This window comes from Henckelia pumila, chromosome 2 (assembly GCF_033568475.1).
Source record: "Henckelia pumila isolate YLH828 chromosome 2, ASM3356847v2, whole genome shotgun sequence".
Lineage (NCBI taxonomy): Eukaryota > Viridiplantae > Streptophyta > Magnoliopsida > Lamiales > Gesneriaceae > Henckelia > Henckelia pumila.
This window is the reverse complement of record NC_133121.1, coordinates 133,062,621-133,079,452: the sequence shown is the minus strand read 5'-3', so window position 1 is coordinate 133,079,452 and position 16,832 is coordinate 133,062,621. Positions and strand designations below refer to the sequence as shown.

Sequence of the window (16,832 nt, the reverse complement as noted above, 5' to 3'; positions counted from 1 at the left end):
TAAACACAATAATCATACAAATTTAAAACATACCAAACAACATATTATTTATCTTTAATTCTTTATTATACATTACTTATCTCTGTTTTATCATATTCGTTACTCATTAGTCATTACCTTCTCATCTCATCTACAATACCACACTATATGCTAAAATTAGCCGGCGTTAAAGTAAAGAAATGCCAATGGGGAAAATTGGGAAAATAGAATTATATAATTAAAATCATTAATTTCCAACATGAAAAGTTGAACTGTTGAAGCACGTCAAATTTATGAAGAAACCAAAAAATAATAATAATAATATATATGAAATATATTCGCCATGTATAATTTATGTCATCACCAATAAATCTCATTTTTTGAAAATAAAAATAATTAAGAATATACCAAACGGGTGACATTTTAAATTTGAAAATTCAAAATGAGAGCGTTAAGTGGACTCCACAAAACCCGTTGTGCCACATATTCGCATAATTCGCTTTCCATCTAATTCTTAAAAACTTATCCAATTTTATTTTTTTATTAATTGAAAATTAGAAACCCTAATTTTTCCCGCTCACTTCACAATTCCTCTTATAAAATTTCCAAACTCGATCTTTCTTCCATTATTCCGACTCTATCCAATTCTCAATTTCTTCTCATTCAGTTCAAATTATTTGCTAGAAATACTGTTTCCATGGAAGATTCTGTACCCAAAGAGCAATCCTCTGCCTCTTGTAAAACTTTTGAAATCATGTTTTTTTTTTTCTTTTTTCGAAGATTGTGTTAGTGGATTGATTTTTCGAATTTTGATTTGAATTGCAGACAAATCTGCTTCTAGGCTTCTCAGATACCCTCTCCGTTCTGCCACGAAATCGAAGGAAGAAAAGCCGCCGCTAGCCGATTCATCTAACTCATCTGCTAGTAAAAGGTCTGTTTTTGAGTGTATATATCTTTTTTTTTTTTAAAAAAAATAAAATTTTTGCAAGTGTTCGATGGAGTTTGGTGTCCCGGACTTTACTTATATCTGAAAAACGTTTATTGCCTCTTGTCATTAGTTATGAATTATTTGAATTTTTGTTACTAATGAGAAGTGTGATTATTCAACTCCTTAACGCTGAGTAAGCTGTGTATGTCTTTAATTTTTCTTCCTTTATCTTGTGATTACTTAATTCTAGTTATTCTTATCTTTCAACTCTCTGAATTTGAACTTTATATTTGTATTTTGCTAAATGAATATATTATATTCATGACACGATCACGGTTTCTCTTCTTGGATTGTTTTCTGAGGTTTTGTTTGAGGGCAATAAAGTTGAAGAGATAAATGTAGTTGGCGCTAACAATTTTATATGTGAGATGCAAATGTTGTGATATCATTTAAATTCAACTGAATAAGCGATTTAATCATAAATTCAGCAAGCTTCTGTGATAAATACGCTGTGGGACTGGGTATTTTGTTCGTTATATTGGAAAATGAATCTGTTGTCTATATCCCCTCAAAGTGACAAGTTGTAGAATGGATATAGAATAGAACTTTTGATTTATGGCTGAACATTTATGTGAAATTTAAATGATAAATTAATGTCTGATTACAGTATTAGAAGTTCATGAATATAAAAAATGCTATCCTTTTCCCCGTGCGTACGGTAGGATTGGATATCCCATACTGAATTTTTTGTCGATTTTTTGCATCCAGTGCAAGGCCAGCATCTAGTGTGAGTAAGAGCGTGAGCGTTCTTGACATATCTGGGAAAGAAAAGTCTGCCAGACCACCCCGGCGATTCTCTATTCCTTCCAAGCCAAGTGCCTCCTCTGCTACAAAGTCTTTTGGCAATATCACCCCAATATCCGAGGCTAGAGGAAGGAGGTCTGACAGTAATAATGGGAAAAGCGATACTCCAGTTTCTGATGTTTCTAGGTCATCTAGCCGGAAAAAATTCAGTGTTCTGTCATCAGCGTCTTATTGGTTGACTCAGATTAAGCTCTCTGAGTTTGCTAATAGGCACTCGGTCTCACTTGGTTTCTTCAAACTTGCTTTAGAGTCTGGATGTGAGGTATGATGATATTTTGTAGCACTCTCACTCCGTACTCTGTAGTCAGAAACGAATTTCTATCCACTGACTTTATTCACCTCGAATGCTTATTTTTATTCTTTAAAAATGAACAATTATATTTCTTTGTTTGGAATTCTGAATCAAATGTTAGTGACAAGTTTGTGTTTCCATGTCGTCCTTGTATCAGTGTAACTACGTGAATGATTCAAGTCAATTGGAAGCATCAACATAACCTTATTTCCATTTCTATGTATTTTCAGCCTATGCAGCGGATGAAAGACGAGTTCAAAGCATATGTGCAGCGCCACGACATGTCTGAACTTGGTGAATCTACGAAAGAATTAATGGGGAGCTATAAGATTTTAGAAGGTTTTGAACAGTTACAAATCTCTGGAACCTCTTCTCAAGTGCTTTCGGAAGTAGATCATGCAACTGATGATGATGTTCGCAGCACCTCTTCTACCACTGTGGATTCTGAGAAACTGCATCCTAAGGCAGCGATCACAGATACTAATGAGGTTCGCCAAGTTCAAAAGGAGACTAAGGAAGTGACACAGAAGAACGAACCTATGAAGAAGAACAGAAAATCAATAAATGAGAACATGAATAACTCTCAGTTTGGTTCAGGAATTAGGGGGCGTGGTGTACAAAAGAAACCCCATAAACCAATCAAACAAGAATCAGCTAAAGAGGACAAGGTGAAAAAGCAGGGAAAGAAAGCTATGGAAGAAGGTGATTTTGTGATTCCCACAATATTAAACCAAAGTTTTCATCATCTATGAAATATTTTCTTCTTGTGGCAGGTCATGTCAACTCTCCCCCCAATGAAGAATGCCGAGAAAACAAGGAAAACATGGTATTTAATTCATTTTTTATTAAATATAATAGTAATTGAATATTATAATAGAAATACAAGTTTCTTATAACTTGAATTCATGCAAGGCTTTTTTATTTTGCTGTTAAACTTAGTTTTTTAAATTTGTTTGATGTTTAAATCCTGGTTTGTATGTTCAATTTTAAAATACAAGAACGCTGCACCACTCTAATACCCTGATAAATGCAGCCTTTATATCTGGATTAACTTCCATTAAAGCTGACCCGGTTTTTCTCTTGTGATTCAACTATTTCGATATTACACGATTTTTTCTTCTTCTCCATGACAATATTAATGTTCCCATTTTTTTGCATTTTTTATCGTCTCAGGAGGTGCCGCACCAGATTGATGTTGTGGCTATGACCGATTAACAAAGTTTAGACAAAATCCTACATTGATCAATGACAATCTCATGATGTTGCGTGGTTTGTTCATTTATTGTTTTGTTAGATTTTTTAATGTATAGGTTTAAAACTTTATTAGGTGGGAATGTTGAAGTCTTGTGGTGTGTGAATCTGTAATTTTCAAGTCTATTTTCTGGATTGCCTTTCTTATTTCTCTTCGACAAGCATACATTAATACTCTCATTTCAAATTGTAATTGTTTAAGGAAGTTGGGAGTCTCTTCATTTTGTTACTTTGTTTGAAGTTGGGCTCAAAATATTTGCTCTGTGGTAAGCAACTGTTGATGAGCAAACAAGATTTGTTCTGTTCCCTAAAAAAAATTGGCATCGCACTTTCTTATGTATTTAAAAGATTATATATATTTCAAGATATTAATTGAGGCCGGGAATAAAATTTAGTCTCTCTTAGGCTATTAAGTATTAAAAATTAGATTTTTTTTCATATTATTGAGCAAAAAATTGATGCTTGATTTGTTGTTTAAATAAATGTACATCAACATCTTTTAAAGTGGATTGAGCTTTTATCGAACCCTTACGTTATTTATTTTGGAAGGTGAATCTTGCATGGTTTTTATTTCGTTTAGAGATTCTCACGCTCCTTCCAATTGATTCGCCCAAGTCCCGAGTAAATACAAATACAATGTTTAAATAAACTATTAGTCTGTTTTACCGTAGATGAGATTTTAGCATATGAATAATACCCAAATTATGCATCTAACGGTTCGTATTTTTACACATAGACATAATTAATTATATATTGTTGACGTAGCAAATCATGAGACATTAGATCTATCGTTGAAGTATTACCCATATGCTAGGTTAAAATCCACCTTATTTTGTGTTGTTGAGTATAAAATAATCCTTTGAATAAAATGATAAACAAAGGAAATAATTCAGGGTTGATTTCATATTCTAATTTGAAATATGCTAATTTTCTCATTTTAGAAATCAAACCCTGAATTATTTCATTGAAATATGCTAATTCCCTCATTTTGGATAGTAATACAAATCAAATGCACTATTTTCAGTTAACCTCAATGGATCATGGTTCGTGAGCTTTACGAGCCTGCTCTATAAATATTTGATTCGTATTTGAACTTATCGAACTCGAGCCGAATTCGAATATGTTCGAACTTTTTTTCGAGCCGAGCTCGGGCCAAAATTATTCTGTTCGACAGTTTGCGAGACTTAATATTTAATTAATATAATATAATTATATAATAAATATATATATATTTCGAACATTTTCGAACATTTCGATCTTTTCAAACCATAATATCCGAGCAATAGTTCACGAATAGACTCGAATATTTCGAGCCGAACTCGAACTTCATTTCGAGCCGAGCTCGAGCCAAAATATTTGAAATTATCGAATTTCGAATCTAGCTCGAACTCGAAAATACTATTATCGAGCCGAATTCGAGCCTTAAAGTTTTCCATTATTCGGCTCGATTCGGTTCGTTTGTACCCCTAATCCATTGTAAGATCTCTTAAAATAAATTTTCCTCAAAGTATTTTGGAAAATACTTAAAATAATACCACGATAGATTTCCACTTTAATTTTTTTTCCCCACATACGTGACTTATTTGATGAATAAGCTCGACCTGATTGAAATTTGTACTACAAACGGAATAAAAATTATAACGAATACAACGACCTCATGAATTAATTTTTTTTCAAAGTCAATAATTTAAAAATTCTTGGAAGTATAAAAAAATTTCAATTATTTTAAATGTGGGATACATAAGGAGAAGAATGTACAAGAAAAGAATAGCAACTATGCAAACTCAATCGGGCCTTCACACTTGCATTAATAATAATAATAAAGGAAACCGTACGTATTATTGTCAATTTAATTAATTTGGAGGATAGACCTGGAAGAATTAATGTAAAACATTTTCTGAGACCCATAAATATATGTAAAACGACCACTGATATGACGTTCCACAAGATGTACTGTATATATGAATAATTCAATGTTAGCAGATAAATACTCTCTATGTGTTAGATCTAACGGTTATTTTTTTTCTACACGCGAGTTGTTTATAATATTCAGGGGTGGGTTTTCGATATACCGTAGCAAAAATATTAGTATGAAAAAAATTCATACCGGTTCCGATATCGAAATTCTGAAATTTTGGTATGGAAAAAATTCATATTGATACCGAAAAAAAATGTCTATATACTAAAAAAATTTCGGTACGGTATCCCGAAAAGTCGATATTTTGGCTCGATATCCATGCCCTTATATGAACACCTCGCGTGCAAAAAAATAAAAAATCCTTTGAATTCTTCATTCGATAGTGCATGAATGAGGCAGCAGCGACAAATCATATATATATATACACACAAGATTGTCAAATGATACTGAACACCCAACCAAAGTCCTGACTACGATATGACATGAAACTTTAAAACCAAAATAAATGCCCTTACCCAACCCTAAACCCCCTACATCTATGGTCAACTTTGTATCACTATGACGTTATGTTATGTACACTTGGGGCTAATTGGATGGCATGATATTACACTACAATCTGATAATCTCTAGTATTCGTCATTTTAGGCTCGCAACTTGCCGTTTACCGGAAAATGGGAAAAAAAAATTTGGAATGAACATGGATGCGGGTGTTGCGTTAAAAAAATAAAAGAAAAAGAAAAAAAGAACAAAGTATTTTTAAAATATTAAAATACAAGTATTATTTTTTGAAATTGAAATTATAGGAAAGAAAAATACGATGTAAAAAAATGTTATCATAATATAGTAAAACTATTTAGTTAGTTTTGATAAGATGAGGGTGTTAATTACACCACGATTTCATTTAGTCAGTGTAAGATATTCTTGTATTATATATAATAAAAGATAAGTCTTGATTGTGAAAATTATTAATTTGAATCGATTTATAAAGTATTATATCAGAATGTGCGGTTATAACAATTTATCTCGATTAATGCACATAATCTTATTGATTTTTAGAAAATGTACAAAATAATTAACTAAATTTATGATTTATTGCGTACGTACATAATACATTAACCAAGAATTAATTCTAGATAAACGTTAACAACGTGACCTTCATGAACAATGATATTTTACATAGTATATGAAATAAACGTTGTAACTATTCTCGAATATTGCTCATGATATTCTAAAACCATGACTACATAAGCTCATTGTTTATGGAGTGACAATATATACGCATATATATATATATTATAAATATTCTTCAACAAATTAATTAATTACCATTATGTCAATATCATATAGTACTACCGCATGATAATGGACAGTAATTAATTCAATTTTGGTTTGTTTGTGATTTAGATTATAATTATTTACGGGAATAAAAACACAGGATATATAAAATGTGTTGCTGAAGGATTTTTTTTATTGAAAGAAATGATGAGAATAAGTGTTAATGGTAAAATAGCCAAAACGATCTTCTACATTAATTATCTATTTTGTTTTCCGGTCCTGTAAATTCGGTTGTGTTTCATTAATATTTGATCATTTAATGATGGAGTAGTGATTCCATGGCGTGAGATATGTCAACATGTCTCGAAGTCACATGCATTAACATTTTCTGATATATGTTACGTCGTCAGCACTGTGAAAATTAAAGAAAAATATTAACTTCATAAACATAAATAACCTTATTTTATATATATTACCAAATTAAACACAAATAGATAAACTCAGAAATTAAACCGTTTTGATTATTTTCTCTTCTTATTAAAGTACGATGTTAAAATTTTGAGGTTTATGTGATTAGATCTAAAGAGCTTGAACAATACAAATTTTCTTGAGCACTTGTTTTTTCCCCTTTAAAAGTGAGATCTGCATTAATTTTATTTCAATTTTAATTAATTTGTTAAGAAGCATAATCATTCCGGAAAAAAACCATATATGTTTAAAAACCGAATGCTACATGTACACTGAGGGTTACACGTTAGGTTACACATTACACTTGAAATTACATGATTATCCCTACACTTTATTTGGAAAAAATCTTTCAAAAATTCATGTAGGATAATCATGTAATTTCAAGTGTAATGTGTAACCTAACGTGTAACTCTCAGTGTACATGTAGCATTATGATTACAAATTTATTAACTGCTTGTTTTTTTTTCCCTTTAATAAGTCATATGAAAATAGAGGAGCGCCTTAATTTGACAAATATTTTTTTTATTAAAAAAATGAATATATATGATATAAGACAACTTGATTACCGCTGGCGAGATGGACTATTTGCATTAATATTCAATATATATATATATATATATATATATATATATATATATAAAATTCAGCTGCCCAACTATTCCTGCCCAACTCGTCTCCGACCACTAAAACCCATTACCGGGTTTTAGTTGTTTTTTTAAAAAAATTTCGTATCACTAAAACCCACTACCGGGTTTTAGTTGTCGGAGACGAGTTGAGCATCATTGGTTGGACAGCTGAAAATTTATATATATATATATATATATATATATATATATTATATAAAAGTAGAGCACCACAGTAACCGAATTAAAATTAATTTGGTGAACCTTTAAAAAAAATTAATTTGGTGAAACAAAAAAAAATGTCTAAAATACCCTTCAATAAACAAAATAGAGAACAAAATCTCTATCTTTATTTTAAACTTCATTTTTTCATGATTTTCTCCATTTGTGTGCCTTCATTTTATTTTTAAATTTAAATTTATTTGAAATAAAAATATACTACTTAGTAACCAAATTAAAATTATTTGGTGAAGCTCATGAAGAAATATCTAAATATCCTTCAAAAAAACCAAAAAAATAGAACAAAATCTCTATCTTTATTAAACTTATTTCGTCCATGATTTTCTCCATTTGTGTTCCTTAATTGTATTTTCAAATGTAAATTGATTTGAAACAAAAATATAATATATATATATATATATATAGAATAAATAACATTCATATTTTCATCACACACGCAATGCATGTGCAAGCGCGACTAGTATATATAGAATATACACACAAACACGCACATATATGTATATGTGTATGTATTTTTTGATATTTACTTGTTTGTGTGTGTGTGTGTGTTTTTTTTTTTTTTTTTTTTTGATGATAGTCTTAGTTCCTTGTTTTTACATAAACCGAATTTGACTGTTTAATTATATTCCTTACAAGATTAATGGAATATCGAACGTCCGATCCCTTAATATGTTATAATTTAATTTATCGAACATGATAGATTCCATTTATTTTCTTAACGCTTCAAGTGCCTCTAATAAATAACATGTTCAGTCTAAATTGATCCAAAATCAAAGGAGTGAGTACATATATCGATGCCTTGTCTTTGTTTAATTTCATAAAAATAATCATGAATATGTTGGTTAAATATCAATATCAATCACGTTAGTTATATCTTAGTATCTTATATTTTATTAAAGAAGAGCACCACATAATTAATAACCAAATTAATATCTTTTGAATCAAAGCTGGGTTCAAAGAGCCTAACTTTAATTTCGTTTGAATCAATTGAATTAACTAAAAATATATATATTGCTAGATATTTACCGGACGTCCCGGCTAAAATGATGGATTTTTTAAAATATTAAAACCAAAATAAAACTGTGTCGACAAAATGCAAAAACAAATTAAATTCGTAGAATGTGCGAACCCTTGTAGAGTGAAAACTTTCCACATGCACGTGTAATTCAATAATTGAATCGTAAAATATAGATAATAAACAATAATAAATTAAAGCTCTCATTGATATGGTAACATGTTCAACAAAATACAGCCCAATAATGCATTATTGCTTCCATAAATAAATATATATATATATATATATATATATATATATATATATATATAAATAAAAGACCACCTCGGGGTTTTGGCTGACTCCTATCAGTAAAATTAAACAAAAAGGTGGACTAAACTTGAACCTCGATCTTATTACACCTACACTTCCTTACAAAGTAAGGAAAGTAATTAATCAGATATATCTAGATTATCTGCACGTAGCCCTGAAGATATGCAAAATATGACCGACCATGCATATTTTAACATAAAACCTAATTAACCATTATGAGTTCGATCGCCTATCGGGTATGTTTAACAAAAGTTACGCACTGAATTAATTCAAGTGTAGGACGATGTCTCGAGTTCGAAACCCAATTGTAACAAAAATCCACTTACTCAATAAAAAAATAATAATAATTCAATCTCGTGAATCAAAATTATTCGATTTTTTTATTTCACGAAGACTGAGGTTGGATGTGCCTTAGATAACGTTCGATCTATATATACATATCGCTGCTTTCTCGGAAGATAGTTTGGTCACATTTGCGCCAAATTAAATGAATCCAAGTCAAAAATGACTGATCCTGGATTTATTTCTTTTACAGCCACCAAATGAGACACTGCTTTAAAAAATACAATTTTCTGTCCAAAATATTATTTCAATATGATTTTAGTCAAATAATATACAATCATATATAAATTAACTAATCCTGGAATCAACAAAAGACAACAGCAGATGACCAATGCTACCTGGAGTGGACCATGCTTTTTTTTTTTTTTTTTTTAAAAAAAAATTCTTGTATGTGTGTAGCATGGCATGCATGCAGGCCAAAAAGACTCAATAAATTCAAAAAAAAAATACAAATTGTTTATGTGTGTAGCATGGCATGGCATGCATGCAGGCCAAAAAGACTCAATAAATTCAAAAAAAAAATACAAATTGTTTGTGTAACCGATTACGCTTTCCACTAAGTCACAAAAAATGTTCCAAAAAAGGAAAGGGCGGTCTAATGGGGGAACCGAGTATTACAAGTTACATAATGTCAAGATATCCCTTTTGGAATGATCGATCAATATAATCTTTTGTTGACCAATATATAATTTTCTAAATATTTCTTTAATATAATTCCGCGTAACATATTTTACTTTTGTTGGATTATATATATAAATATATATTATATTGGGTTGTATGTATGCATTTTGGCTATATAACAACTTTTACTTTGTATCGTACACTAGTGTCTAGTCGTGTTACAATTATGCTACTCGTATATCATTGATCTGAGAAATATATTAATTAATGTGAGAAAATCAAAAGATTTGAAGAAAAATATTAAAAATGGCTTCATTTAATAAAAAAATTGAAATTTTACATTATAAGTTACGTACTAATTAAACAAGTTTAAATATAAAACTTTAATTAATCGAATCGTGATGGATTCGAAATTCACCTTACGGTATCGCGAGATATTAGATTTGATCAAATTTTTTTTTTTTTTTAAAAGTTGACCCTCCAAGTGTATAGAAGTACACTAGGAAGGGTAAGTTTGAATGCAAAATGAAAAGTTGACCTAAATGTCCTTGGGTTAACTTAAATTTAATTTACAAAAAAGATTTGATAAATGAATTTTGATCTTTATAGTATCTGAAATCCGCCACAATCCGCAATTGAAATTGTTTGATTTAATCAGATTTCTACCCAAAGAAAAAAGGTACATGATTTAATTATCTTGATCTCTCTAGATCTGTTTGTGTGAGGTGTGCTATAATATATTCAATATTAGCGTGAGCATGACTAGTCAATGATATTATCAATAAATTAAACTACAAGTAGTCTGAGAATTATTAAAACTTAATGACTTTAAGTCAGGTGTGGCGTGAATTTGAGCTTAAAGCAAAGCTTTTTTACTTGTATAAATACCAATCCAAGTTCCATATTCTCTATTGCTCACAGCTTTGGCAAGAAAGATATACGCCAAAGCACACAGAAACACATATCAAACAGTGTCAAAAGCTGTCATTTGAATCCATGGCAGGTGTTGCTAACCACTGCATCTCACGTTTCTCGGACATCGATTCGAGGAAACTATCCTCGTCTCCGTCCCCGTCCCCAACTATATTCGCAAAACATTCCGTTCATTTCTCCAATCATGTAAGAACTAAAAAGATGTTAAATTTTTTTATGTTTTAGAGATGGGATAATTTCATGCAAACGTCTGATTGTTATTTAATTTAATGAACGCATGCAGAAATATAAAGAGTTATCTTCACTATCCATGAATGGTTGCCAAGTTGACGATCCTAGAGCCCCCATCGGCACCATTGAAACTAAAACGTTTCCAATGGCTCCGACCCCCGGCTTGGCCGCTGATCGCCTCAACTCCGCCATCTACGACTTAAAATCAAACCCTTCACAACTTGAATCCGGAATAATCCGACTTGAGGTACGTATTAATGCTTATTAATTAATTTCTACTACGTACTTGTCCTAGAAAGTCCTTTTCTTGGTGTACAAAATTAAAAAAAAAAATTTGTGATGGCTTTGTGAAAGGTGCCCATTCAACAACACATAGAAGCACTAGACTGGCTTCGTTCTCAGAACAACCCTCTTCTTCCTCACACCTACTTCTCCGGTCGAGAATCCAACGTCGTTTACGAAAATGTAAACAACTCTTCCAACGATCATCAGGAAAAGCTAGTAAGCGTGGCTGGATTTGGTTCCGCGGTTTCATTCCGTCATCTCAATGCATTCTCTTTGAGTGATTGGCATTCCATCAGAAGGTAACATCATTATTTTTCTTGTTTCTTTTGTAATATTATTCTAACCAATGCTACTTTTTAAATTTGTTCGTTCGAGTTTATAATCTGTTGAAACTGATCAGGTTCTTGTCGAAAACGTCTCCTTTGATCCGTGCTTATGGAGGGATGCGTTTTGATGCGAGGGCTAATATTTCCTCCGAATGGAAAGATTTTGGCTCCTTCTATTTCATGGTTCCTCAAGTAAGAACATTTTTGATATCCTAACCATTTGGTACATGAGATGAAAGTGGGATGAGACACAAATTTTTATTCATCTCATGTTTCTCTCATTTTTTTTTAACCCAATGATATCTTATGGCCCGGTATAACATTAAATGTAGGCTTGATGACAAATACCTCTGGTATTAGTGGAGGATGAGTGTCATATAAATGAAATTGTGTGAAATTGACAATGATAATTAAGAGAATAAACACAATAATCCTACAAAATAAAAAACATACGAAACAACATATTATTCATATCTATGTCTTGCTTATCCACATTTCATCATGTTTTTATTCATCTATCGTACATCTCATCCATGATACCAAACGGTATCTATTTGTGCAATTTTATCTGTTTCTTGAGATATTTTATTTGATCTTGCAAATAAACAACACAATTAATGATTTGATGAATATATTACGAAAACACAGGTGGAATTCGACGAGTTTGAAGGATGCTCGATGATTGCAGCAACCGTTGCTTGGGACAATCGACTCTCAACGACATACGAACAAGCCGTTGCTGCACTTGAGGCCACTATGTGGCAGGTAGCCACTTCATTTTAGAAACCACTAATAAAGCTAGTGAAGGCCAAGAAATTCTAACATGTAAATTTCCAAATATAATTATAAAGTGAAGGCCAAGAAATAAGCACAACAAGATGAACTTAATGAAACATAAAGGGAGTAGGGGTGTTTAGGGTTTCATATTATCAAGTACTAAATCTATCTACCAACGTTTTTGCTGCAGCTTTCCCCAGTTATCAACCTAAATAATAACGCGAGTACTCCAGCCGTTTTGCTCGATCAAACACACGTTCCCAACCAAATATCTTGGGATTCAGCTGTGAATCAAGCTTTAAATATGATCAGGAGCAAAGATTCAGCGCTGAATAAGGTCGTACTAGCACGTAGCAGCCGAGTTCTAACGAACGTAGAAATTGACCCCTTAATGTGGTTGGAGTCCTTACAAGCTGAAGGAAAAAATTCGTACCAATTTTGTCTTCAACCTCCTGAAGCACCTGCATTCATTGGAAACACTGTGAGTAGTTCATAAATTTTTCCATCACAATGAAAATTAATTATATAGAATAGTACCCCTTATTCAATATATTTAGTACGTAATAATTGTTATGAATATAGAGTGTGACATATTTTTTTTTTAATTTTTGAATAGCCTGAACGACTGTTTTCTCGCGATGGGCTTCTCGTTAGCAGCGACGCGCTGGCTGCCACACGTGCTAGAGGCGCAACCGAGGCTCTAGACTTACAATTGGGACAGGATTTGCTATCCAGGTTTGTTATTTTTCTATTCTCAATCTCAACTAATTAAATATATATATATATATATAGGTGTAATTTTACTACTTCTTGAACCATTCCAAATAAATTATTTCCATCTGAACCCTTTGCAGCCCTAAAGATCATCATGAGTTCGCGGTGGTACGAGAAAGTATAAGAAGAAAACTCGAGGTATGTAATTCAAGTTTTCAATTAGTTCTATAGAAACAATTAATATTTTTCCACATATTTTCAAGGTTTAATTAATTTATAAAACATTGTGTAATGGTCTAAATTGTTGAATTTTCAGGGTATATGTTCCAGCACAATCGTGGAACCAAACAAAGCTCTACGAAAACTTCCTCGAGTACAACATCTTTATGCAAAATTGACAGGCACACTTCACAGAGAGGATGATGAGGTATTTGCAAATTATATGTAACAGATCCATTAATTTTTTTCTTACATTATTAAATTTCTTCATTTTCATTTTTTGGGAATTAAGTTCATAAATTTTCTAATTATGAATATAAATTTTCAGTTCAAGATTCTGTCTTCTCTCCATCCAACACCGGCTGTATGCGGCCAACCCACGGAAGAAGCACGGGTTTTCATAACCGAAACAGGTTAGGATCGATACATGCACTTATAAGCTTTTATTTTTCAGTTAAAAAACGCGAGATCATGTTCGATTTATGATTCTGATAATTAATTAATTCTTGCAGAATCCTTCGACCGGGGCATGTATGCTGGCCCTGTGGGATGGTTTGGTGGTGCGGAGAGTGAATTTGCTGTTGGAATAAGATCAGCCTTGGTTGGCAAGGTGAGCCTAGCTACAGTACATCGCATACAAAGAAACATCAGAAATGTTACACGTACAACGAGGGTTACACGCGATTACACACGACTCGATAAAAATTTATAACAAAGGTACTCGTGCATGATCGATGCATGATAATAATGATCTTGGTTCGATTTGTTAGGATATCGGTGCTATACTCTACGCGGGAACTGGGATAGTAGAAGGAAGTAAATCGGCCATGGAATGGAAGGAACTGGAGCTCAAAACCTCACAGGTTAGTTTTTATTAATTAATATATATTCTCGGACCCTTAATTAATCCTTTGAGATTAATCTATTAATGGTTGTTTTTTTCTTCTTTTCTCAATAATTTACAGTTCACAAAATTGATGAAACGTGAGGAGCCAGTCATGGCAACAAATGGAGACCATTAAACTTGTGATTATAAATGAATATATCAAGAATTGGTTGAATTACTGAGGCAGAATATCGATCGATGCAATAATATTTCGGAATGCGTGATCGATCGGCAGATGCTTGCATGCTTTATAAATTCAATCACAAAAATAATTGTGATCACACAATTTTTTAATTCCTTGTGTAAAGGCACATATGTATCCAACTGTATTGAGATAAATATATATATTAGTGTACGTATAAATAAACTATGTAATTTCTCTATATATATATATATATATTATTTTCCTTGATCCATTAATCCTTTGTTGATTAAATGAATGAGCTAGCATTTTTTTTTAATTTTTATCATATATTTATTAGATATTTCATCCCAACATAATTTCATCTTGCGAACATTATTATATATATCTGGTACGTTTTCGTCTCCATAAAAAAAGTTTGGCTTCACCGTCACGTCAAATATATAGTTCTGACCTCGTGAATTATATTTATTGGGTTTATGCATGCCGCACACCACAATTAATTTAACATAATATATATGAAGCATATTATAATAATTTCAAGTTCAAGAAAATAATTAAATCTTAACATTGTAGACCTTGCAGTAATTAATTTGGTTAGGGAAAACCTACAATAGCTAGTTTCCAAAATCGGTTATAACTTATAATGAGCGGCCAAATTTTTTTTATTTTTTAAAAGATAAACAAATAAAGAAGTAGCAAATTTTATTGCATGCTCATATAATTTTGATATTTTGCGACGCACAAAATAACAAACGTCGCGAAATGTAATCATTTAGCTACACTTCAAAAGCTCAGCGTCACCAAACAATATAGTGGTGGTGGGAAAATTCCCCGCTTTTATTTTCGTTCATTTGGCAACGTGAAAATGTGACCGCGTCGTGGAAGGCTAACCTAAAATTGAACTTTTCATATATCCCACGTCGCCAAAAGATTGGTGAAGATTTTTGATAAAAAAAATTTATTTCCCTCCCTACCTTTATTTTTTTTCCCGTAATCTTTCAACTCAGAGGCGGAGTTAGGAATTTGATTGAGTGTAGGCATTATAATTATGCAAAAAAAAAAAGTTAATCGGGAACCATAAATAATGTACGTGTCTTAGTTCGAACACAAACTACACACGATTGGAAGCACATTTATTTTATGAAAAAATGTTAAAAAAATGATGAAAAACATTGCGTACATAATCCGAAATCAAAAGCAAATTTATAGAAAATGTACACTTTACATTAAAAAAATAAGCAAATTATATTTACTCTTAATTATAAAAACAACACAAAATCTAAAAACAATTTAATAATTGACCAACATTGAAGGAAAAAAATTAACCCTAAACCCTGAAATTTGCTGAAATTGTGGGTTTTGTTAAGAATTTGAAATATGAAATTAAACAAGTAAATATAAATTGTAATGTTGTTAATCAAAATTAAAAAGCATTATACTTGTGACTCGTGAGAAAAATACATTTTATAAATTGTGTAGATGAGGTAAAAAATTTAATCTAAGATTTGGGTCAAAAAAATTATAAAAAAACAGAAAATAATCATTTTTTTGTAGTGACCCGTATCCGTGATTAACGATTAGTGAGTAATTATTCATGTAATCATGTTTGGGTTAATTAAAACATGATTAAGAAAATTCCAGAAGGATTAACGGAGCCCAGAAATGGATCCAGGACAATCGAAATTGCCTTAGAGGGTCCCAAGACTCGAGTGGGATCGGAAGCAACGATCCAGAATCGGAGCGTCCGATCGACGATCGGAACGTCCGATCAAGAACGGAGCTTTCGATGACTGTCGGTGACAGGTGTGTGGTTGCATGTGGACCGAATTGACACGTGGCGAACGAAACGTCCGATCGGGGAACAGAGCTTCCGATCTGCCAGAACGGAACGTCCGATCGAGGAACGGAACTTCCGATCGACGTCTATAAATATAGGGTCCGAGCTTCTCATTTCTTGCCAATTCCGAATTCCTCTCCTTCGCTCTAGTAGCTCTATTTTGGGCTTTGCGTACTCTTATTTTAGAGTTGGAGTAGGAAATATATTTTAGTATAGTCAGACAGTGTCTGACATAGTAGCGGGGCAGTGCTCGTGTAGCGGAGCAGTGCTCGAAGCTGTGGAGCTGCAGCAGGGGTGTGCCCCTAGTTGCGGGATAGTCGCCATCAGTGGGCTGACGACGGACGCAGGTAT

The 16,832-nt window shown here is 32.1% G+C and overlaps 2 protein-coding genes across 2 annotated transcripts; both read left to right on the top strand.

Annotated features, from left to right (window-relative positions):
* Positions 1–533: 533 nt before the first annotated feature.
* LOC140884588 (uncharacterized) lies at positions 534–3,457 on the top strand. Its single transcript, XM_073291384.1, has 6 exons — positions 534–716; positions 805–910; positions 1,676–2,033; positions 2,294–2,765; positions 2,837–2,889; positions 3,237–3,457. Exons 1-6 carry the CDS (start codon positions 677–679, stop codon positions 3,276–3,278), a joined length of 1,071 nt encoding a protein of 356 aa, XP_073147485.1. The 5' UTR covers positions 534–676; the 3' UTR covers positions 3,279–3,457.
* A 7,607-nt stretch (positions 3,458–11,064) lies between these two features.
* Positions 11,065–14,901, top strand: LOC140883033 (isochorismate synthase, chloroplastic-like). Its single transcript, XM_073289327.1, has 13 exons — positions 11,065–11,247; positions 11,345–11,539; positions 11,647–11,876; positions 11,978–12,095; positions 12,552–12,668; positions 12,871–13,161; positions 13,297–13,415; positions 13,535–13,592; positions 13,711–13,821; positions 13,942–14,026; positions 14,126–14,223; positions 14,384–14,476; positions 14,579–14,901. The coding sequence occupies exons 1-13, from the start codon at positions 11,125–11,127 to the stop codon at positions 14,633–14,635; spliced, it is 1,695 nt and encodes a 564-aa protein (XP_073145428.1). The 5' UTR covers positions 11,065–11,124; the 3' UTR covers positions 14,636–14,901.
* Positions 14,902–16,832: the final 1,931 nt, after the last annotated feature.

Excerpts from the sequence above, each read along its gene's own strand:
- LOC140884588 (XM_073291384.1), top strand. The coding sequence starts at position 677 with ATGGAAGATTCTGTACCCAAAGAGCAATCCTCTGCCTCTT. Across the intron at positions 717-804 it reads AGAGCAATCCTCTGCCTCTT|ACAAATCTGCTTCTAGGCTT; the intron begins GTAAAACTTTTG and ends TTTGAATTGCAG. Across the intron at positions 2,890-3,236 it reads GAGAAAACAAGGAAAACATG|GAGGTGCCGCACCAGATTGA; the intron begins GTATTTAATTCA and ends TTATCGTCTCAG.
- LOC140883033 (XM_073289327.1), top strand. The coding sequence starts at position 11,125 with ATGGCAGGTGTTGCTAACCACTGCATCTCACGTTTCTCGGACATCGAT. Across the intron at positions 13,593-13,710 it reads GTATAAGAAGAAAACTCGAG|GGTATATGTTCCAGCACAAT; the intron begins GTATGTAATTCA and ends TTGAATTTTCAG. Across the intron at positions 14,027-14,125 it reads GGTTTTCATAACCGAAACAG|AATCCTTCGACCGGGGCATG; the intron begins GTTAGGATCGAT and ends TAATTCTTGCAG.